The sequence below is a fragment of the Macaca fascicularis genome, chromosome 16, assembly GCF_037993035.2.
Source record: "Macaca fascicularis isolate 582-1 chromosome 16, T2T-MFA8v1.1".
NCBI lineage: Eukaryota > Metazoa > Chordata > Mammalia > Primates > Cercopithecidae > Macaca > Macaca fascicularis.
Genome location: NC_088390.1, coordinates 68258231 through 68283123, shown reverse-complemented (window position 1 = coordinate 68283123; position 24893 = coordinate 68258231). Strand labels below are relative to the sequence as shown.

Genomic DNA, 24893 nt, shown 5'->3' with positions numbered 1-24893 from the left:
ACTAGAGGGTGGAGGCAGGGAGGAGGGTGGGAATCAAAAAACTATCTATGAGTCACTATGCTTATTACCTGGGTGATGAAATAATAGGTACACCAGACCCCCATGACTCACAATTTATCTACAGAACAAACCCACACATGTACCCCTAAAGCTAAAATTAAAGTTTTTTAAAAAAATTTAAAAATAAAAAGCTGGGTGTGGTGGCTCACACCTGTAATCCTAGTACTTTGGGAGGCCAAGGAGGGCAGAGCATCTGAGGTCAGGAGTTTGAGACCAGCCTGGCCAACATGGTGAAACCCCGTCTCTATGAAAACTACAAAAATTAGCCTGGCATGGTGAAGCACAAGAATCACTTGAACCTGGGAGGTGGAGGTTACAGTGAACCGAGATCACACCAGTGCACTCCAGCCTGGATAACAGAACAAAATTCCATCTCAAAAAATAAAATTAAATTAAATTAAAAATTAAAAATTGATTTTATTGGCAGTATTGAATAATCAGGAGATTATCCCCCGAAAATTTCATATTAGTCTCTTTAAAAAGAAAATCCAGGCCAGGCACAGTGGCTCATGCCTATAATGCCAGCACTTGGGAGGCCGAGGCAGGAGGATAGCTTGAGTCCAGAAGTTCAAGATCAGCCTGGGCAACATAGTGAGGCCCTGCCTCTACAAAATTGTTTTTTTAATTAGCCAGGCATCGTGGCATATGCCTGTAGTCCCAGCTACTCAGGAGGCTAAGGTGGGAGGATCATTTGAGCCTGGGAGGTCAAGGCCATAGTGAGCCATTATCATGCCACCACTCTCCAGCCTGGATGACAGAGGGAGAGCCTATCTCAAAAGAAAGAAAGAGAGAAAGAGAGGAAGAGAAGGAAGGAGGGAGGGAGGGAGGGAGGGAGGGAGGGAGGGAGGAAGGAAGGAAGGAAGGAAGGAAGGAAGGAAGGAAGGAAGGAAGGAAGGAAGGAAGGAAGGAAGGAAGGAAGGAAGGGAGGGAAGGAAGGAAATCCAAAGATTTAGAAACACTGACACCTATATTCCTGCAGGGCAGCAGCTAGCTACAGCTGAGGAGGAGCTGCTCCTTTTACTTGGAATGCGTATTTTCTAGTTTACCAGAATCCCCACCACTCTCCCTTCTCTCTCCTAGAGGAAGGCAGTGTGATTTGTTGGTGTGTCTGTGCTCCTGTGGACGCTAGAGCCAGACTCCCTGGGTTTGAATCCTGACTTATCGCTTAACTTTGACACATGATCTTTGGAAAATTACTTAACCTTTCTGAATGTCTGTTTCCTGTTTCTCCATCTTTAAAATGAAGATAGTAATAGCACTGACTTTAAAAGAAACTTGTTATGAGGAATAATTAAATTAAATATATCTTAAAAACTCAGAACAATGCCTGGCACAGAGTAAGTGCTCAGTAAATATCAGCTACCATTGTAACTGATCTTTTTATATCCAGCTGTTTTCACTAACTTACTTGCTTCCTTAGCCACTGTAAGTATTTGTGTCTGTTACCCTGGTTCAGATACTTACATTCCTGAGGGCTGTGAACCTAATGACATTTTTTGCATTCTTAGAGACCAGGACCTGCCAGCCAATACAATATATTGGGTTCTTTCCCAAAATATTTAGTCATCTAAAATCATAACCCTATTGAAAGCTGACTTCCTGTTCAACCCCAGGCAACAACTAAAACAGAGGCATGTCACCCCTCTGGGGGTCAGGCTGAGTATACTCCGCAGAGCTCTGCTTCCCACAGATGTCAGGTATCTAATCTTATTCCAGTAACCTCAAGTGTTATGAAACCAGGTGTTTATATATGAGGGTACTAATGAGCCTAGAGAGGAAGTCACACCCACTTTCCACACTGTCTCCCACCTTCTTCTCCAAACATATACCCAATGCTCACCACACACAACACAAAAACAACCACCACCATAACCCAAGCTGGCTATCTCCCAACCCACCAAATTACAACCTGTCTATAATCAAATGTGTGCCTGGAGAGAGGCTGTGAGGTTCCAGTGTTCAAGTTCCCAGGAACGAAGGGCCCCAGTTCTGCTGGGAAAAACAATTATGGATTCTTTGGAAGACTTGGGTAGGGCTGACCTTCAATTATCAAAGTAAAATCTCTTTAATTCTGCACATTAGTATGGTCAAGACAGGTAGGGTGCCAGAAGGTCTTTACAGGAAAACAATCTGTTAACCATATGTCCTGAAAGGAGTTTGGGGTGGGCTTCCTGGAAGCAGAGGGCAAGATCAGGTGACCTCTGGAGGGCTCTTCCAGCCACAGCAGGGGACCAATGGCAAATGACCCAAGGTCAGAGGAATCTGGGTAGGGTTGGCAGTTTCAGCAAACAAAAACACAGGATGCTTGGCCCCGTGTGGTGGCTCACACCTGGAATCCCAGCACTTCGGGCGACCAAGGCAGCCAGATCACTTGAAGTCAGGAGTTCAAGACCAGCCTGGCCAACATGGTGAAACCCTGCCTCTACTAAAAATACGAAAGTTAGTGGTGTTGGTGGGTGCCTGTAATCCCAGCTACTCGGGAGGCTGAGGCAGCAGAATTGCTTGAACCCGGGAAGCAGAGATTGCAGTGAACCAAGATCACGCCACTGTACTCCACCCTGGGCAACAGAGAAATACTCTGTCTCAAAAAAAAAAAAAAGAAAAGACCAGGAAGCCAAGACAAATTTGAATTTCAGATAAATGATTATTTTTTACTATCAGTGTGTACCAAATATTGCATGGGACATAGTATATTCTATTTGGCAACCCCATCTGGGGGTGATAAGAGCCCAGCTCAAAAGCCCATTCCATGAGGTTAAATTCCATTTGGCCAATGCCAAAACTTTTGGCAGTGTTGTCTTTACTGCCCTATAGTGGCTTAGCCTTTCAAGGAGAGCATCTGCAAGAGCATGAGTTGGGGAAGAGAAAGAGAATGATCTCCTCCATTGTCTGAGACCCCACCTGCAACATTCTACTCAAAGACAGGAAATGACTGGAGTTGGGAGACAAGCAGGGAGGCAGAGCCTAGAATTCCAGAGCAACAACATAGGAAATGTTGGCCCTGTGTATTGGCTCATGCCTGTAATCCCAGCACTTTGCGGGGCTGAGGCGGGGTGATCACTTGAGCCCCAGAGTTTGAGATTAGCCAGGGCAACATAGTGAGACTTTGTCTCTACAAAAAATAAAACTTAAAAAGTAGCCAGGTGTGGTAGTGTATGCCTGTAGTCCCAGGGAGGCTGGAATGGGAGGAATGTGTAAGCCCAAGATGTTGAGACTACAGTAAGCCAAGGTCACACCACTGCACTCCAACCTGGGCAACAAAATGAGACCCTATCTCAAAAAAAAAGATAGGAAACATGGGTCTATGGCTCTGGGGTCTGTTCTCCTAATGTGGAGGAAAGGGTCTGCAGGCAGTGAATACTCAAAAGTGTTTTCTAATAATTCATCTTAATACATTGTTTAAGGAGAACAAAGGCCATAAAGGTGTTAAAGGGAAGCAAGCAATAGACAGCATTGGATGGTGACAAATCTGTGGCTGGTCTGTGTATGATGGGATGGATTCCTCCTGCTCCCAGAAGGCACTGTCCTTTCAGTGTTCAGGGCAACCTTGCCTTAGTGTCTCAAACCCATCCCTACCCCATCCTGCAGTAAACTTGGAAAGGTAATACCTCTAACCATCAGGTCTTCCTCTGAAGCACAGTCAAGTTGCTCTTGGCAACCATCTCAATTTTAATAGTGCAGATGCCATGTGCTGTAAAGTCCTAAAATTTAAATTCTTTATTTCTTGACATCATTGCCTCAAAAAAATGCAGTGATATATTTTGTCCATTAATGAGATCCATATCTATCTTCTTCTCCTTACCCTCTTTCTGATTTTGCTGTCTCCTCAATTAACAAGTCACTTTCTTGGTAATATTTGTGTTTATAAATACCCTTCATCCAGATGACGGTCCCTAACTTATCATTTGGTTTTTTTGTTGTTGTTGTTTGTTTGTTTGTTTGTTTGAGACAGAGTCTCACTATGTTGCCCAGGCTGGAGTACAGCAGCGCAATCTCTGCTCACTGCAACCTCTGCCTCCCAGGTTCAAGTGAGTCTCCTGCCTCAGTCTCCCGAGGAGCCGGAATTACAGGCATGTGCCACCATGCCCGGCTAATGTTTTTGTATTTTTAGTAGAGAGAGGGTTTCACCATGTTGGCCAGGCTGGTATTGAACTTCTAACCTCAGGTGATCCACCCACTTCAGCCTTCCAAACTGCTGGGATTACAGGCATGAGCCACCATGCCTGGCCCCTAACTTATTACTTGCAGGATTAACCTGTTTTGCTTAAGAGCATAGATGAGTAGAGATTCCTGCCTAACATGGTTCTCCCTCTCCCTCCTGGGGCAGGGCCGGGAGCCCTCAGGGTTCACTCACCTGGCTCTTCTACCACATACAGGATGGACTTTCCACTAGAGTCTTCATAGTACTGGAATCTGACGACACAGTCATCCTCATTCTTATAGGTACAATTCACTGCATCCTTGCCAGTGTCCTCTGGGAGTAGGGAAAATGGAGGAACAAAAAGTGAGACAACTACTGGAAGGTGGAGCTACTCCAAACCCCTATCACAGGACTTCCGGGAAAGTGCGTGACAGGAAACCCTATGCCTCATGTGCACAATGCCTAGATTCAAAGTGGCTATTGTGTCTGGCAGTTGCCACTCACTGACCCTCACTGATGTATTTTGTACTGCACAGGCCCTTTTTGGTTACTAATCCTTCCTCTGAAAGGGACATGATGTAACAGTATTACACAATTTAATTCAAATCCTGGCTTCACTCCCTACCTGTTTTGTGATCTTGGGTCAGTCACCTGACCTCATCAAGTCTTTCTTCATCTATAAAAAGAAAATGATACCCCAACTTCACAAGGTCAGTGAACTAAACAGCACAAACAGTGCCTAACATATAGTAGGTGTACTCTTCCCTCTCTTTCCTTTCTCTGCTTGCTTAGTGATTCTTAATAGTTTGCTTATGCAGCTGTTCTATTTCTTCCATTTATGTTTCTGATCTGGTGTACCTCCCCAGAGCTATCCTCTCTTCTCTGACTCCCACCATGTTTTGTAGACTTCATCTCTTGTAATTCTAAAGCCTGTTATACTGCCAATGATACTAGAGGTTACCTTCCACCAGCTGCACTATGCCCCATACTGATGAAACCAGATGAGTAAAACTGACACATGATGAAATTAAGCAAATGTACTCAGGTCACACAGCAAATGAGTGATGAAGCAGAACAAGAACAGGAGTCTAAAAGCACATCCTGCAGACTTGAACTCAACAACCCTTCAGAAAACCAGTGGTATTATAATACAGGGAAAAGAGTATGAATTTCAGGATCTAGTTCTTAACTTAATTTGCCATTCCCTTGCTTGGGCCAGTTACTTAACTTTCCTGAGACTCAAAATGAAGATAATAATAGTACTATAGTTCTACTTCACTAGGCTATTGACAGAAGAATAAGATAATGTATATGAAAGATACTTTATAACTTTTACAAGCTATAAAATTCCCTACAAATAAGCATTTATTTTAATATGCTTATTTCCATACTCTTTTCCCTGTACTATAATACCACCGGTAGAAGGGAGGTGGAGGTAGGGAACTACTTATCAATTAACTTGTAATACCCACCTAGACTAGATGATAAAAATAACTCAACATCTCAGCAACTTCTCCTCTCTGAACTAATCATAGCAAGCCTAATCTCTTCCAGAGGAAAAACTATTTCTTCAAACTCAATCCCCAAATCACTAACCTCACCCCAGCCCTACTTCTGATATTAGCCAAAAGGCCCAGAGATCTAACTCTTTTGCATAACACCCCCACCAGGAAGCTGACTGGCTGGCTGTGTCTTACTGTGGCTCTCTCTGAAATGTGTTTCTGCCTTCATGGGAGATTGCTATCTGTGGAGAGATTGCCATCTCTCTAGTACTACCCAGTGCCTCACTGGCCCACATAACTATATCAGATGTGACGACAGCAGCAAAGATCATCTCCTTTTAAGTTAAGATGAAGTACAGAGAATACTTCAAGAATAATTGCAGGCAAGATTTTTTTTCTCCCTATTGTTTGTATTTCTGTCTTATTTCAAAAGGGGCTCCAGAGAGGTAGAAGGACTTCAGATAAAGCTTTTGGTTACCTATCCATAAGGTTGAAGGTTTCCCTCCAAACCTGCAAAGCTTTAAGCAAAATCTTGGGCACTGCATAACAATTTTAGTTAAGTAAACTTGGTAAACGCTTACTGGCCTACTGAACTAAGATGATGACTATCACAGGCAACCACTTCCCAGCTCTGTGCCTCAGTTTTCTCGTCTGCAAAATGGGATACATTCTCTTCCCTTCCTTAGGGAGGCACTTGCTCCCTTTGTTTTGCAGGCTCTTTTTGAGTCTGTGGGCTCTGGGAAGCAGAAGTGGTGGACGGCTGCACACACTAGTAAGAGAGGAGGACGACTCTCAGAGACATCAGCTCAAATCAAGAATCTGTTGTTCATCAGGCCTGCACAACATTCCCTGAGGTAGGAGTCACGCTTCCATTTTACAGATGGGAGTTGGAGAGGTGCTAAGATTGAATTAGAAACATTTAGAACCTGGGTGTGTGCAACTCTAAGATGTGCTAAACTTACTAAGCTCTTTCACTGACTCAATCTCATCGCGGCAGTAACGGTTGCAGGTATTTTCATCATGTAGGGCTCCCCGGTCAAACTTCTTACACTCTACGCATTCTCTGAAGGAGAGAGGACACAGTGATTAAGGCAAAGAAGGTGCAAACCTAAGTGTATCCCAGTCCAGCTCCGATCTCCATGCATTCAGAAAGCTGCTCCACCTCCATTAAAACACACACACACACACACACACACACACACACACACACACACACACGCCTGTAAGACAATCCTGGGGACCTGAATGGCAAGTGTGCAGTTCAGGGGTGGGAGTGTCCCCCTCACCTGTAGGCAGCACCTGGCAGCCAGAAGCCTCCCAGGTCCTTCATTAAACCCGTCCCATCCAGGGCTGTGCCAGGATGGTGAACCCTATGCCACTTCTGAGAACTATAAAGTCAGAACCAATCATGTCATTTGGGGGCCCAGTGCAAAATGAAAATGTCAGCTCCCTTGTTCAAAGATTACTAAGAATGTCAAGACAGTGATGGCAGAGCATTAAAACAAGCATGAGGCCCTTCTAGGCACAGGGCCCTGCACAGCTGCACAGGTTGCATGCTCGTAAATCTGGCCCTGCTGAAAGTGGTGAGCAGAATGGCAGTGCCATGGACTTGGGCTGACAGGGCTTCCTCTGGCCACTAACGTGGGAGGTTTGTAGTAGTTTCACAGTGTCCTCCATAATTCCAGCCCCACATCTCCCACTGAATCAGAACATCAGCACTGGATCGTTCTTCAGACTGGTTCAGCCTTCCTCCCAACTCAGAGGGAGTCAGGATGTCACCTTAGGAGAGGACATTCTCCAATCAAAGTCCAGCTCGTTCAAATTTGGCCCCTTCAGTTGGTTCTATTCTAACTTGCCCAAAGCCTTTGGCAAAAGGAGAGGTAGCCATCTGGCTGGAGTGGACTCCTCTCCCTAAGGCTCTGGTTAGCAAGAAACACACCTGGAGAGCTGGAGATTCTAGTCAGGGGACCCTCTCCTACCTCCCAGCCTCCCGGCTCTCTCCAAACTGCACACTCACTTCTTAAAGGTGCAGGCATCTGGGCAGGTAGGGCACTTCTCACAGGTGTCCCCATAGGAGCCCGGCTGGATACAGACACAGTTGCCACATTCACACTTGCCGCGGCCGCTGCACAGCAGCCCATTGCTGGACATGCAGGTGTCAGTACGTGTGGTGCAGTTGCAGTAGTAGCCGGTCCAGTCGGAGTCACACAGGCAGTCCCCACAGCTGCACTGGCCATGGCCTGAAAACACACAGCCCAGGAAGGTGGACCAGCTGGCGAGAGCTCTGCCCCCATGGCAGCAGGCTGCACACAACCACCCTGCTCTCCCAACCACACAGATAATGATCCTCCAGGTTGGCAGGGAATTGGCTCACTACCCGGGGGAGTCCTACCCAGCAGGGACAAACTCAGTTTTCTAGGTGTCCCAAGGCATTGGTAGGACTTGCTCGGAGTCACTATAGAGCAAAAGATTCTCAGGAACTAAGTCTCCTGGGCCTTCTGCTCTCTCTCTTGCCCTTTTCTGAATATCTCTGCCTTCTGAGAAAGGCAAGAGAAAGGGTAGCAGGCTTAGGAGACTTAGTTCCTTCTAGTCTAAGAACTAGAAGCAAGCTCTCTAGCCCTAAGGGCTGACACAGCACACAGCCACAGCCCTGAACCTACACAGGGCACTCAGTAGCCTTGACGGTGTGACCTGATGCTGGTAAAAGGCCTCACAGGACCCAAAACTCTCTCCCTTTGACCTGACACAAGGCTGCTCGCCTCTCCTACCTGATCTAAGAGGCCTACCATTGTCATCATCGTGGCCACCCAGTTGGGTTAGACAACAACATAGGGTCCAGTTTGGAAGAGCTGGTCCCGTCCCACTAACAAAGCAGCCACCACTTCCATTATGCCGTTTCTCAAATCAGCTAGATGTCACCTTGCAGGGTGAGCACCAGGGCTCTGACGGCGCATGCACAAGACAGGAAAATTGTAACACGAGGAAAGAAGAAAAGGAGAGATCCAGGGCATGGGATTATTCCACATGCAGAGAGGGAAAGTGCACACAGAGCACCCTGAATGTATGGGTGGATGGGGTGGGGCATCCGAGGGGCAGAGGGACGGCACTGAGAGCCCATGGAGTTGGCCAACGGAGCCAAGTAAGCAGAGAGAACAAATATCCCCTACCTCCCAGACTGCCAAGGGCCAGTCAGTTAAACAAATCCCGTGAATGCCATAGGGAAAAGAAGTCAGAAAATAAGAGAAATTAAATGAAAGAAAGATTTTCCTAAGGTGAACAGCAGTAGAGGCAATCGCTAGTAATGACCTCATGTAGCCCGATGGCCTCCCCCATGCCCCTGCTGACTAGTCCTGGTTCCTGCCTCTACACTCAACAGTTGGAGAAATGTTTGCCACAATTAAACATTTTTTAATTAATTAAATTATTTAAAGCTACAGGCGCAGTTCAAGTTTACCAACACAACTTTTCTTTCTTGTCCTGGTTCTCTTCTCAATCTGACCTCATCATATCATATCTGGGAGTCTCATCATATCATATCTGGGAGTGTAGTGGAACAGACTTGGAAAGCATTTAGAGAAGAGAATGTATATCTATTTTCCAAATCAACCAAGGAGGCATTTAATGTGTGTCAAGCACTGTGCCAAGTTCTTTTTCTTTTTATTTATTTGCTTATTTTTTTTGAGACAGTCTCGCCCTATCACCCAGGCTACAGTGCAGTGGTGCAATCATTGCTCACTGTAACTTCAAACTCCTGGATTCAAGTGATCTTCCCACCTTAGCCTCCTGAGTAGCTGGGACTACAGGCATGTGCCACCGCAGCTGGCTAATTATTTTTGTTTTTGTACAGATGGGAGTCTTGTTATATTGCCTAGGCTTGTGGGCTTATGCCAAGTTCTTTTTTATTTTTTTTATTTTTTGGAGTCTCACTGTCACCCAGGCTGGAGTGCAGTGGCGCCATCTTGACTCACTGTAACCTCCACCTCCCGTGTTCAAGCGATTCTCCTGCCTCAGCCTCCCAAGTAGCTAGGACTACAGGCATGCACCACCATGCCTGGCTAATTTTTGTATTTTTAGTAGAGATGGGGTCTCACCATGTTGACCAGCCTGGCCTTGAACTCCTGACCTCAGGTGATCCATGTGCCTTGCCGTCCCAAAGAGCTGTGATTATAGGCCCAGCCAGCTGGTCCACCGCACCCGGCCGCAAGTTCTTTAGTATGTTATCCTTTTTATTTCTGATAACAACCCTTTGAGGTCAGAGAGGTTAAGTAACTTTCCCAAGGCCATATGCCTTGTAAATGGCAGGGTTAGGACTCAAACAGAAGTCACTGCGACTTCAGATCCCAAGTGCTTAGCCTCTGTGCAGTGTCATAAGCAATGTTTTTCCCTATTTATACTAATACGGTCTTTCCAGAAGATGTCTCCAACTTACAGAGAAAATGGCCTTAACCAGTAGAAGATGGAGCCCGTTTTAATGGAATATTCTTCAAATTGACCAGTGGAGGAAGAAAAGAGACCAAAGTAGTAAGAAAGAAGTTATGGAAAGTCCAGTAACTGGGCTTGATCTCAATGAGAAATTTCAAGGAGGGAACATTTTAGGAGTCAAATGTACTGAACTATTTAAGCAAAGGGTGAATGGGCCTTATTGTAGACATTTCCATGCCCTGTCCTCAGCCTGGTCCTGTCTCCAGACAATTAAGTCACCTCCCCTTCTCCAGGTGATTGTCAATTCCTCTGTGGCCAGGATTCTCTTTGTAAAACATGATTTCTCAACCTTGGTACTTTTCAATATTTGGGACCAGATAATTTTTTGTGGTGGAGGACTGTCCTGTACATTAGGATGTTTAGCAGCATCCTTGAGCTCCACCCACTAGATATCAGTAGCACCTTTCCAGTTGTAACAATCAAAAATATCACCAGGCATTGCCAAATGTTCCCTGGGAGACAAAATAGCTCCTTCCCACCAGTTGAGAACCACTGTTTTAAAATATCAGTCAACTTGATCATGCCACTCACCTACTCAAAAACCTTCAAAGGCCAAGTGTGGTGGCTCATGCCTGTAATCTCAACACTTTGGGAGGCCAAGGCAGGTTGATCAGTTGAGCCCAGGAGTTCAAGACCAGCCAGGGCAACATAGCGAGATCCCATCTCTACAATTTTTTAAAAAATTATCCGGGCATGATGGCAAGAGCCTGTAGTCCTGGCTACTTGGGAGGCTAAGGCAGAAGGATCACTTAAGCCCAGAATTCAAGGCTGCAGTGAGCCATGATAATGCCACTGCACTATGGGCTGGGCATGGAAAGAAATGTCTGCTTCCCAGGAAGGATGGGGAACATCACCCAAGCTGCCCCAGCTGCCAAGTATATCTGGAAAGTAGAGATGTTGGGCTGCCAGAAGGGTGGGGAAAGCAGAAAGGCTGTGTCCTGAGGCTAGGTTCCCTAGAAATACAGTTTGGATAAGGATCTTATTTAAGTGACTCACTGAGGAAGTAGAGAGGAGGGAGCGAAACAGGACAGGGCAAGAGGCAGAGCTGGCAGGAATGTGGTTTCAGCCAGATGCCCTCCAGCCTGATCCTACGTGAATGGTACCACAAAGCCAGGCCCACCCTGAGACAAAGAGTCTAGCCTTAGAGTAACCCCTTGTCCATCAGTCATTGGTCAACATCTAGGGGCAAGGCAGCTCCTGTCAGCCGAGGGCAGTTCTCCACAGAACGGGCAGCTGTGAGCTGCTATCGGCCAACCTCACGGCAGCTGGGGGAGGAGTGCGCCAACCAGCAGAGCTGCCCCCCTGCCCTCCCCTCAGCCTTTCACTACACCCCGCATTTGGCCACCGCTCCTGGATGGGAAAGACCGACACCACAGGGGCCTGGCAGCACTCAGAGGCCTCCGCCTCCTCAGAAACTCTTGTCCCATAGTGTTTCCTTTGTGAGGCTAAACAAAGTGATCTTTGACAAGATGGTCCAGCCAGGGAGTGAGGTTGGGAGTGGAAGTGACAGGTCAGAGCCAGCATGCTGACCCCAAGAGCCTTGGTAGGGTCAGCCCTTAAATGGAAGCCACAGTGTGGTAATGTCACAGGACTGGCGCCCCTCCAGCAAAAGGGAGGCTGAGCCTGGGTTCATTGGAAAGTCAGAGGAGTAAAGTAAGAAATTAAGAGTGGAAGAAGAGAAAGGGAGGGATGCCAGAAGAGGGAGGGAGGAACAGGTGCTTGAGGTCATTGGGAACACGAACCCACAGCTAGGCCTTCTGGGCTGATGCTCGCTCCACTCCTCTCTGTCCTGAGCCTGCCCTTCCTCTGAGATCCGTCAGACATCCCACCTCCTCCGTGAAGCCGCCCAGGCCTCCCCTGTCCCCAGTCAGTCTCGCTCCAGTGGACTCCTATAACACTCCCTAAGCACCCCACACTTCCGGGATCTGTCAGATTCAACCTCATGTTGGGAATTATCCTTGGTTAACTGTCTTATTCACACCTCTCTATCCTACTCCACAACAGCACGGAATCTGGCTCACACAGGGTACCTGACTGATCTGTGGCTGTGGTTGTGGCCAGTGGAAAACCCCCTTGAGGATGATGCACTTCTTGATGTTTGAGGCAGGAATGTTGATCATGGGCAACCATGAAGACCAGGCCCAAAGTAGAGAGGGGACAAGGGGGAGGGCCAGGGAACCAGCCACCATGCTTACAGGCCAGGGGCTAGGGAAATGGCCAAGTCACAGCACACCTGCCTCCTGAGCCCCTGCTTGTGGCAAAGAATGGAGCATAGAGCCAGAAGCTCTGGTGAAAGGCAATGGTGAGCAGGGCTGTAAGCCTGGAGAGGTCAGGGATCATGCATGACCCTTTGTTCACTTATATGGACCAAATGATGGCACAGAGCAGGTGCTCAGTCACTTGCGCCCCTGAGTATCTGTCACTGGAGGATGTGATGATGGCACCACAGAGTCTAGACCTGAGGCTGGGTGGGTACCTGATACCCTAGCAAGACATGGTGGAGGGAGGCTGCAATGGCTGCCCTGGTTCCCTCATGGATTAGACTGGAATGCACTGAGGAGGAGCTGTTCCTGCACTAGTGAGAGGCAGGAACCAGGGCTTCTGACCCAGTCAGCTTTGTTTTGTGGCTTTAGTGGGGCAGCAGCCAAAAGAAACATGCTCTGGCTGGGATCCTGCCGCAGTGCCTCACACCAGACCAGGAACCATCAGGCCATGGAGGAGGACTGGGGGTGCCCCCGTGGTCCAGCCATACTCCTCTCCTAGGATCACCCTCTCTCCCTCAGTCCCCAACCTTCTTCCCAGGGGTCTCCCACTTCAAACTTACCCATTTCCTTTGGTACTTTGAATTAGATGTAAATACTTTAAATAGTAAAATGAAGTGAAACTCCTGCCTCACCCCCTAATTCAAATGGTTGTTGTTTGTGTGCTTTCATCTATGTGTATCTGATCTCTTGCTCTCCCCTAATCATTCTGATAACACTTCCTCTCAAACTCTCTCTAAAATTTTATCAGCATAAGTAAAGGAAACAATGTTGTAGATAATAAAAAAGCAATCATTTTTATGTTACTGTCATGCTTTAGAATGACACAGATCGACCTTTCTAAGTGAGTTTTTTAAAAGGCTAATATCAGTATTAAAGTGAGTATCTGCATATTAGCTCAACTCATTAGAACCCCAATGCCGGCCAGGCACAGTGGCTCACACCTGTAATCCCAGCACTTTGGGAGGCCCAGGCGGGAGGATCACGAGGTAAAGAAATCGAGACCACCCTGGCCAACGTGGTGAAACCTCATCTCTACTAAAAATACAAAAATTAGCTGGGTGTGGTGGTACACGTCTATAGTCCCAACTACTCGGGAGGCTGAGGCAGGAGAATTGCTTGAACTGGGAGGCAGAGGTTGCAGTGAGCCGAGATCGCACCACTGCACTCCAGCCTGGCAGTAGAGCAAGACTCTCTCTCAAAAAAAAAAGAACCCAATGCCAATGAAGCCAATCTGAGTCAAGGGTCACCCCAGAAAACAATTATAATGTCTCTGTTTGGCCACACAATACACCCGTAACCCAGTCCCAACCAACTTGCAAGTGTCTGTCGCAAGAGGGATTAAACCACAGTGATTATGGCCCAGTAAAAACCCATCCTCAGTGCCCCAGGAACAACTCAGACTATTTGCCCTCTGAGAGTGTTGTCAACATATCTGCAGATAAAGACTACATTAACGTTAGTTCAACTTCTAGCGGGAGAAGTACCCCAGGAGTGGTTCTTGGGGCAAGGAGAAACTAGTTTGAGGTTATCAGTGGGCCTCAATATTTTACTGAATTTTGCAATGAGAATGACAACTCAGCACCCTGCTGAGTAGAAGGACTCAAAATCATAATCCCCAATCTGTCGGCAGGGACTCTCTGTGGCAGTGCTAGCCAAGAGAACTTTCTGTCACGTTGAAATGTTCTAGATCTATGCTGTCCAATATAGCAGCCACTAGCTACATGTGGCCACTGATCAGCTGAAAAACTGAATTTTTAATTTTTTGATTTTGGCTAATTTAAATAACCACATGTGTCTAAAGGCTACCATATTGGATAGCAAAGATCTAGAATCCAAAAAATAACAGTAGTACCAACAGTAGTAATAGTGATAACAAAATAGTGCTAACATTAACAAGAGCATTACACCATTTTCCAGACATTGTTCAAGCACGCTCCAATGCCTTGCATATATACTACTATTTTCCAGGTCTCTTGTGATACAAAGATAAACTCATGTAAAATTATTACTAACCTTACTACATATTCTGACATGTGTTTTCTAAGTCTATAAATAGTAAAAATTTAATTGCTATCTATCAGTAACTTTTTTTTTTAACCTGAAAAGTGGATTGGTCCTTATACTCAAAAAGATTGGGAACCACTGAGTTACACCTCTGCCTGCAAAGACCCATCTCAGGCCTTTGCCTATGTTTCCAGGGGTTGCAAATGTATGAGGGGTTGTGGGTTCCAGGACAGGGGGCCATGCAGTTCTCCTCACCTGAGCACATCTCCCCCTTGTAGCGGACACAGGAGAAGTCATCACACTCGCAGTACTTGCCCGTGATCTTGCCAAAGTCACTGCTGTGGCAGACACATTGACCACAGAGACACTCGCCCCGCTGGCTGCAGACGGGCTGACCCTCCCGGGGGCTGCACTCGTCCTGCTGGGAAGGGCGATAGTCCTCCTCTGAGCACTCACACTGGGATCCCAGCCAGCCAGGCCCACAACGGCACACCCCACACTCAAAGGTCCCATTGCCATTGTTGCAGTGACGGCTATTAGGTTCAGCTTGGGCCTGGCAGGCACAGTCGCAATCAAAGGTGACCTGGACGATCAGGCTGTCCTTGAAGCCCACGGGCTTGATGGTAAAGGACTTCTCCTTCTCCTGGGGGCAGCCTCGCACCTTGGCCTCAATGCTGAAGCTCACCTGGATGGAAAGCAAGATTGTATTTAGACACAGTTGGGCCCAGTTAACACTCCAGCTCTGGAGGGAAAAAAAAGTTGTTCCCTGCCCTGCCAAGGAATACCCAAATTGGGTGTCTTATGCTTTTGCAATATGGAGTTCCTCAGGCTTTGTGGAAGGTCTGCAAAGCAAACCTTCCACAGGTTCCACAGACCTCCACCTCTGTGAAGGTCTGCAAAGCAAAAACACAAGCACGGGAATAGTATCATTGTGACATATGTAGCTGGATGCAGAGACATGGTCTACAGTCAATAAATAATAAAAGGCTGTTTTTTTACTTCACGTGTGAAATAGACCAGCTGAAACTGAACAGAACCTGTGATCATATAAACACCCTGCTCTGGCCAGCTAAGCAAGCTGGACTGATTATAATTATCAGCAAGATGCACAAAGCACTGTTTTGCACCACACAATCCCACATAGTGGTCAACCATAAGCTCAGGATCTACTTCAATTTCCACACATTTTATAGTTTATGCAATAAAGCATGTTTCAGGACAATATTTCTAACATGGGATGTTTGCACAAGTGCCTGAAAGATAGATAGATTAAGAGAAAGGATCACTGCATCCAAAGATCTATTTTCTTCCCCTCCTTCCTCCCCTCCCACCAACTCCTCTCCCCTTAGGCAGAAGCAGAGGAGAAACGACCGATAAGGAAAGTCGTGGAGGGACTGGATGGTGAAATGAACATCTGGCTTCAAAAATTCCATGAGGGTAGGTACTCTTGCCTTTTCCATTTGCTGCTAAATTCTCGGCAACTAGAACAATGCCTGACACAATGTCAGTGCTCAATAAATATTTATAGATGATGTCGTCGTTTTACATTTTAGATTTTACTTTCCTGTGTCATTTTACAAAAGAAAGGTATTAATTACCTTGGGAAAGCTGGAGACTGGTGAGGGACTGAAGGTAAAGAAATATTTTCCTTTGCAATCAACTGTGCATACACAAACAAAGGTAACCAAATTGTAAGTTTTTTAAATTCCTAAGAGTTAAGTTCACGTAACAGAAATAGCTTATGCAACAGAAGCCCCAGAGGAAAAGATTGGTGGATCCATTACATCTAACTTGAAATGACTTTCAGGAAAGGTATTTTTCCTGCCCATATTTTTTCTGGCGGAAGGGGGCCATTTTTAGTCATTACAAAAAGAAGAAAGGGGGTTGGGTGCTCACAGATGCTCCAGTACAAAGGCCCTGCCCAGCCCATCTCACCGTGTCTCCAATCTTGAGTCCCATACAAGACTTGAGGCCAGGGATGACCTCATTGTTGAGGCAGGTGGCATTGAAGGATAGAGACAATTCTTCAGGGAGGTCACGCACTTCCAGCTCGACTTTAGAGCGGATTTTCTGAGCACAAAGGGGCACAAGAAGACAAGAAAATGAACTGAAAGGAAATGGGAAATGGCAAGAGCCAGTTCCATCCCAAACCAAATCTGCCAAGTAGCTCTGGACTTACCCCAGCAGTGCCAGAGGCCAAGGTTTGACCTGGAAGCTGCCGGAGCACCCCTAGGACTCTGTTTCCTCCTCTGTTTCCTGCACAGGAACCTGCTCCCTCTTTCCATCTCCACTTGCGTCTAGGTGAGTCTGGGTAAAATGTACCAGCTACACCCTCCCGCACGCCTCACAGATGTTGCGAAAGGGGAGTACTGGTCACCTTGGAAAGCAGCATTTTCTACCTAATGTTTCATCAACCTCACCTTCCCCATGTCTCAGCTCTCTCTTTTCCCTGTTATTGGAGCCCAGTTTTCCCTCACTCTGCCCCAATTCCAGGGCTCTGCTCCTTCTCCAACTAATCACCATCCCCATCCCCATCCCCTTTCTTTCTTTCTTTCTGGGCTACTTCCTTCTCAGAAGGCTGCATCCCTTCTAGAGCAGACCACTGCCTGGCCTCTGGGAGCACACGGAGAAGGCAGTAAGATCGTGTGGTAGACTGGCACCTGGGACTCACAAACCTGAGCCCTGCTGTGTAAGCCAAATGAGGTGGACTCTCCGCAGGACTATTCCCAGCACAAGACACTTACCCCATAAGCATCAACAATGAGCTGGAGGACATTGCTGGAATCCATGGACAGAACCCCGACTGTGGTCCCTGGGATGAGCTCACTATAGTTCTAGAAAGGACGACAAAGATGTCCAGAGCTTACCGAAGGAAGGTGGTGGTCTCCTAAAGCCCTCCTCAAATCCCACTGAGAGTCCTGAGATGAAGATTGGAGGAAGGTATGGGATATTTCAGTGGTCACTGCCAGGAATATATCTAGCAGTTTTTCAGCCCTGAGCAAAAGTAGAGGAAGCCTCTCATACCCTTTGCCACCTCCCCTCCATCACCACAAACACCAGCACACACCTCGTAAGTTCAAGGTTGCAGGAAAAAGGCCCAGAGTGCAATCTTTAGCTCCTGGGCAGTGGATTAGGGGAGAGTCTTTCCTGGTTGGGGACTATGGCCAACGCTAGCACAGGCTGGCTACCTGGGGCTCCCACCATCACAGGGCCCACTCCAGGAAGCCCGAAGGCACAGTCACCTGATAGAGATTGACTACATTTTCAGTCACTGCAAAGATCAAATTGATGTTTTTCTGGGAGAGCTTCTCAGTCATCAGCCCCAAAGAGGGATAATCCTAGAAAAATGAAGGATGTAGAAGTTAATGAAGTGCCATGTACATCCCTAGGGTCTAAACCTTAGAACTTATCTTGCTTGGGCTGTGGCTCAGAGAGTTGTGGTGCTTAAACCTTTTCACTTCATGCTGAAAGTGAGACAAGAGCCTGGGCAACATAGCAAGGCCCCATCTCTACAAAAAAAAAAAAAAATTTAATTTGCCAGATGTGGTGGTAAGTGCCTACAGTCCTAGCTACTGGGTAAGCTGAGGCAGGAGGATCGCTTCAGCCCAGGAGTTGGAGGTTACAGTGAGCTATGACTGCACCACTGCACTCCAGCCCAGGCAGCAGAGCAAGACTCTGTCTCTAAAACTAAAAAAAGAGTGGGGGGCGGGGGGTACAGTGAGACAAGAAGGGTAAGTAGCACAGAAGTCTACTTGTGAACTCCAGGGATAGACAAAGAGGTGCAGGCCAGTGGTGTCAAAACTAAGCACCTCTTTCTTCCTGCTTGAATTTAATGCACTAATACAATGGAGCTGCTTCCCTGCACAAGGCACTGGGTTAGGCCTCTGTTTTGGAACTACTGACCGATGCCTTGGCCTGGCCCTCATGATCCTCCACCGTGTGGTCTCAGTCTTTCTTTCCAAATATTACTCACCTCTCTCCCTCTTCCACTCAGCAGTGATCTGGTCCACTGTCTCCCACCTGGAGTTGCCTTCTTGTTGGTAATCCTCCTCCTTTCTTAGGGCCCAGCTTAGGCCCCACCTCCTTCAGGAGACTTCCTTGGCCATCCCAGCTCATGATGAGCTTTCCTCCCGTGGATACGTATAGCCCACTTTGGCTTTGCCACACCCATTTAGCACTAATCATGCATCTTGTGTTATTGTAAATATATATATATCCTTTCTCCTCAACTAGACCAAAAACTCTGTAAGGATAGAACCATACATAGTCTTGTTACCTCCCTCAGCCCCTGGCCCAGTGCCTTGCATAGATTAGGTGTCAAAGGTTGCTGACTCATTGCCTGGTAGTGCTTGACTTGGATATGGCTGACACCAAGGAACTCCAGGACACTGTGTGGGTGGGGTGGTGAATTGTGAACATGTCCATGGGATCCTAGACCTTGCAGGGAGCTCATTAGATCCTCAGCTCAGTCTCCTGCCTTTACACAGGTATACCTTTAAGCCACCTAGATAAGGAAGTTGCTATATTGTCCTTAGGAGATGAAGAGTTCACACCTGCCCCAGATACCTAGAGCATTACAGCACATTTCTCTTATGGTTTATAGTAATTTCTCCTGATTCAATTTAAATATTTTGCTCTTGTTTAACCTTCTGTGGTGATATAAAACAACTTATAAGACGTGTTCTCATGTATAAGCTAAATCATCCTTTAGCCTTCTTTCTTTCAAGCTGAATGACTCTGGCCTTTTAATCTTTCCTCGTAGGACCTGTTCACCATGTCTTTGATGATCTTTCCCCTCTTTCTCTCTTTCTCTCTCTCTCTCTCTCTGAGAAGGGGTCCCCACTAGGAGCAATGGCTCACGCCTGTAATCCCAGCACTTTGGGAGGCTTAGGGGGGCAGACTGCTTAAGCCAAGGAGTTCGAGACCAGCCTGGGCAACCTAGCAAGACCCTGTTTTCAAAAATTAGCCGGGCATGGTAGTTCATGCCTGTGGTCCCAGCTACTCAGGAGACTGAGGTGGTGAAGGCTACAGTGAGCCAAGATTGCACTACTGCGCCCCAGCTGGGCAACACAGCAAGACTCTGTATCAAAATAAAACAAAAAAAAAGCAGTGGTGGTTCTTGCTCTGCAATTCAGGCGGGAGTGTGGTGGCAAGATCACAGCTCACTGCAGCCTCAGACTACTGGGCTCAAGAGATCTTTCTGCCTCAGCCCCACAAGTAGCTGGGACCACAGGCACAAGCCACCACACTCAGTGAATTTTTGCATTTTTTGCAGAGACAGGGTCTCACTATATTTCCCAAGCTGGTTTCAAACTCCTTGACTCAAGTGATCCTTCCACCCCAGCCTCCCAAAGTGCCGAGATTACAGGCATGAGCCATCACATGCCTGGCCAATCGTTCTCTTTTTTTCCTCTATCTTCTTCCAATAACCACAAGTTAGTATGGTATTCCAAGAAAGGGCTAATCAAAGTGGAAAGGAAGACCTGCTTTCCATTTGGGTTGTAAAAATCCTTTGGGTCCATTCTGGATCCCATGATGCTGTTGCTATGCTGCTGACAGTAAAGGCAGTGATAACACCACAATCAGGGATATCTCTAATGGTTATGTAGGTTGTACGCTGGATGACGGTGTCCAGTTGGTAAGGGATAGGGGCAAGCTGAAACCAAGCCCTGCACCCTGCCCAGAAGGAGGGGCTGCCATTTTCATATTCACACAGACTCTGCCTGGGCTAGGGCACCCCTCACCATCATGAATAGAAACCATAGGTGGTGCCAGAGATCTCACCATGGTAGTGGAGGCAGAGTAATGATTGTCACTACCAACATGACACTGCCCATCATTGGGCTGGACAATGCCTGCCAGCCTTCCGTCCAGTGCTATATGAGTCTTGGCATCAGTGGTAAACACCAGCAAGTGCGATGCATCATTCCTCCAGCCAATCTTTTCCTGTTAAAAGAAAACAAAAAAACAAAGGCAGAGGCGACAGAACAAATTCAGCCATGTCACAGGTAGAGAACAGAGACCCAAGGCGCTCCCTGGCTAAAGGGCTGGACAGCTTGTTTTAAAGAAGGGTCTCAGTCCCAGTCCTTGGAACCGAAGCTGAAGCTTTCCAGTTCAGGGGTTTCATTCTCTTCAGAAAACAGTCTCATAACTGATTAGTTCAAGCAGCTGAATGAGATCCTCTTAACTCTTCTAATGACAGTCACAGTGCCCATCTAGAAACTGATGGGCATCCACAGAGCTGATCTGGGCTAGAAGAAATCTCATCTGAACATCTGCCTACTTTGCTGAGGTTAGGTTAACCCAGCTTTAACTCTGAAGTAACTCTGAAGGTGGGAAGATGCTCTCCCCTGGGAACATCTGAGACCACTGAGGTTCAAAGAAATGTCAGCTCAGGCCAGGGAGTGGATCTAAGCCAAGGCTAAATATCAGGAGCAACTTACTACTCACAACTGCAGGAAGCTCTGCTTAGTTCTCATCTCATTTTACACCAGAAATCCCCAGAGTTCAGTCACCTCCTTCCCCATTTTGATCTATGCCAACCACACCTGGCACTCTAAGTCCTCCAAACTCACATCACAGACTGTAGCCTGCATGATGGCATCAAAGCCACCCTCTGGGGCATCTCGGTTCCGTGACACACTCTGCTTCTTCACTTCCTCATTGAAGCGGGTCACCTGGTCAGTTAGCGACAGCACGTGTTTGTAGCCAAACATGGGCAAGCAGGTGGTCTTCATACTGGGAAAGGATGGGAGATAATTTAAGCAGACACCTTGATGGAAAAGGCAGCATGAGAATTGGGAGGAAAGAGAGGGGACAAATATAGATAGTGGTATGCCCAGGCCAGTTCCATACAACCACAGTTACCCAGACAGTTCAGACTCCAAAATCCTCAAATTACCTGAGGCTCCCCATCAACCTTACCCCCATCCAGCTAGCCTAGAGGATAAGAGATTGAGCTGGAAACAAGACTCCCTGAGCTTAGATCCCAGCTGCCCTCTTTACTAGTCATGGCACCTTCGGCAAGCCTCTCAAGTCAGCCTGTGAAAGTGGGGCCATGATAGCACATATCCCATAAGAGTTGTGAGACTTAAGTAAGTTCATATACACAAAGCACCTAGACCAGAGTGAGGCTTGAGTTGCTGATACTATCACCTTATACTTAACACTTTTCTAAAGTAACAATAAAGCACAAGTCCATCAGTAAGTTAAGGTCCCTGAACCATCAATAAATTGATAGATCATGCAAGATAGGTGCATTTCCGCCCCCAGCCAAAATAGTGTGTTTAATTAATAGCTGATGTCTTGCCTGGGAACCTTACAACCCAGACAGAAGGTTGAATGACACATCATATAACTTCAAAACATTTTTTTTTTTTTTTAGAGACAGTTGTGCTCCATTGCCCAGGTTGGTGTGCAGTGGCAAAATCATGGCTCACTGCAGCCTCAACCTCCCAAGCTCAGTCAGTCCTCACACCTCAGCCTCCCTATAGTCCCTGGGACTGCAGGCATGCGCCATCACACATGCTAATTTTTTGTAATTTTTGTAGAGATGGGGGTCTCACTATGTTGCCTAGGCTGAACTCAAACTCCTAGGCTCAAGTGATCCTCCCACCTTGGTCTCCCAAAGTGCTGAGATTACAGAAGTGAGCCACCCCACCTGGCCATAACTTTGAAAACTAAAAAGTAAAATCACACCTTTTCAGGCTCAGCAACCAGCATTGTAAGTTATTCTAATACATGGATTTGCACAGTCTCCACCGATTGAATAAGTAAGCCATTAAGTTTTAAGCCAAAGTTTCAAACAGAGGCACAAGTTATCCATTTACAGACTATAAAAGTGTTCAACAAATGTCATTTCCACTCTTTTATATTCCTTAGCACTTCATTGCTTCTGTTTGTACCCTGCAGGATGCACAGCCTTGATGAAGACAATGAAACCAACAATGGAATCAATCCTTCTGTAATCACAATTTCTCAGTTTACTTATTCATAAGTTTCTTTCTACTTTCGACCTCATCTCCCTTCCATTCTCTCCTGCCTCCTATTTATTTGTTACCAAGACTAAGAAGCTGATGAATTTTCTTTCTAGGTTCTCCAAACAGCCTTAGGTTCTACTGACACAACCCTCCAGATCCACAAGCTAGCCCATTTGCCAGACAGGGAGACCAAGGTAGAGAGGAGCTATAGTTTGGCCAGAAGACAGCCAACAAAGTGACCCTAGAGCTAGAAATAGAAACCAGGACTTGGACCTTCCTGGGGCAAAAGATGCTGTCCTGGCATCTGGAGGAGGGACTTACTCATAGCAGGGGTTTTCGAGGGCCTCTGGTGGGGAGATATACATGTATGGTGACACAGGCTTGTCCACAAATGCCCCGAAGCCAATCCGCAGGTTACTGGTGAGCTTTCGCATCTGGGTGGCCAGCTTGGTACCCAGGTTCTGGATGCTCCACAGATCGTCCTTCATGGAGTAAGACAGGTCCATCAAGTAGTAGATGTCCACAGGGTAATCCTCCACCTGCCGCACTTGGATGGAGAAATTCTTCGAATCATCTGGAAGGCAGAAAGACGTTAGTTTTTATCTTCTTCTCCTTCCAAGATTGAATAAGCAGATTTGGATACAGTTGGGACTAAGAAATTGCATGATCAAAGCAAACCAGAAAGCCCCGGTCCCTTTTCCTCTTCCTTTGCAATTCTATTACTCTTCTAATCTCTTGACCCGCCTATTTTTAACATCTTCTTTTCCATTCTAAAATTTTCCACTTTCTCTAAATCCCCAGGGGATTTCCAATCCTGTGAGTTCCAAGGGTCTATCACTGTGAGTCACAGAGGTTTTGATAGTTACTACACTTCAGACTCTGTAAAAGACAGAAATTGCACCCTACCCTTCTCTGAATCCCATTGCATCCAACACATGCCTTGATAGTAGGTAAATCCTTCTTGACTTAGTTGGAAAGTCAAAATCAATGCTTCAAAATTTCTGTCTCTTAGCCTAACCTTTCCTCCCTCTAAAGGTCTTGTGTACCTATTGTGCCTGCTGCCCCCATTCCCCTGTCCCAATCCCCTGTGAAAGGAGGGCTTACAAGTTGCTTTCTTATTCTATATCTCGTTTGCACCTCAACACAAAGCTCGAAGCGAGGTAAAACAGGCACTTGGGTAAAGAAGAAACAAATGTTTTTTGAGCACCTACTTTGTCAGAAGGGTTAAGTAACTTGTCCAAGGTCAAATAGCTAATATATGATACAGTCAAGATTCAACTCAGATCTTTTGACTCAAGTCCTAACGTCTCTTATTTTCTTCCATTCTCTTGCCTACACCTCCCCCCACATCCTTGTCTTCCCACCCCATTTCCATTCTGAGCTACTTCCCCAAGACTTCCTCCTCAGACCTCCAACTTGTGCTCTATGCCCACCTGTCTCAGGTCTCTCCTTGCAAAAGGTCCCATCCCTACCTGGCCGGAGCCGGAGTGCAATCCTCTGGGGACTGACTTGAGTGACCTGGGAGCTGTCTCCAGAGCCTTTGTCGCTGAGGGGCCTGTCCTCTAGTACTCGGGCCTCACTGACTGGGAACTCGATGGATTCCGGGGCACAGTTATCCTTCAGCAGATTCTCCTTCAGGTCACAGCGAGGTGAGCCCAGAGGCAGGGCCTATAAGACAGGAGACCAAAGAGAAGTCCAGCAATCAGAGCTATGGTGACTCTCTGCCTCTTGCAGGCCCTACCACTTCCCAATAGCTAAGAGTTTACCTCATACTTGGATCATAAACAAATTGGTTTGGACTTTCCTGGGATAATCCCTTAGGACGCTGTACAGAAAGGGGAAATTGATACTTTGGGAGGCCAAGGCATGAGGACTGCTTGAGGCCAAGAGTTCAAGACCAGCCTGGACAACATAGCTAGACCCTGGCTCTACCAAAAAAAAAAAAAAAAAAAAGGAAAAAGGAAAGAGAAATTGAGATATCAGAAAGGTCTATTCATGGAGTTGTAGCTAGAAAGAGAGCCTGTCCAGTAAGATGCCTGGTAGACCAGCATTTTTTTAACTGTGGAATGTAACACACTTATGGGTCCCAAAATCAATTTAGCAGGTATCAACCATCATTTTGTTAAATAAAATACAATAGAATAGAATAGAAAATATCAAAGTGTACAAATAGTCAAAGTGTTGTTTTGTGAAACTCTCATATTGTTGGAGAGTGAGGAATAACACATATAATAAATAACTATACCCAGTACAATGTGTTTCTTTCTGTAGGTCAGAATCAAAACAGTTTGGAAGCTACTGTGTTCGACATGGGCTAGGCTATGAGATCCATGAAGTCAGGGACTATGTGTGTCTTGGCCCCTCTCAATTCCCAGCATCCAATCTAGGACTTACCACAAACATGATAGGGAAAGGCAGTGTAAGGAGGCAGGAGAGAGTCAGGGCTAAGAGCACAGGAGTA

General features: G+C 46.6%; 1 protein-coding gene across 3 annotated transcripts in view; it reads right to left on the bottom strand.

Annotated features, from left to right (window-relative positions):
- ITGB3 (integrin subunit beta 3) overlaps window positions 1–24893 on the bottom strand; it is a 58858-nt gene that overhangs the window by 5788 nt on the left and 28177 nt on the right. For all 3 annotated transcript variants that reach the window (XM_045374622.3, XM_005584610.5, XM_045374621.3), the window contains 11 exons: window positions 23905–24100; window positions 22754–23006; window positions 21029–21191; window positions 20238–20399; window positions 17696–17791; window positions 17198–17287; window positions 16389–16523; window positions 14709–15138; window positions 7721–7943; window positions 6666–6766; window positions 4415–4534 (listed from right to left, as the gene is read on the bottom strand). In XM_045374622.3, the coding sequence (XP_045230557.2) occupies window positions 4415–4534; window positions 6666–6766; window positions 7721–7943; window positions 14709–15138; window positions 16389–16523; window positions 17198–17287; window positions 17696–17791; window positions 20238–20399; window positions 21029–21191; window positions 22754–22938 (1705 nt within the window). In that variant the 5' untranslated portion in view covers window positions 22939–23006; window positions 23905–24100. The remainder of the gene's footprint in view (window positions 1–4414; window positions 4535–6665; window positions 6767–7720; window positions 7944–14708; window positions 15139–16388; window positions 16524–17197; window positions 17288–17695; window positions 17792–20237; window positions 20400–21028; window positions 21192–22753; window positions 23007–23904; window positions 24101–24893) is intronic.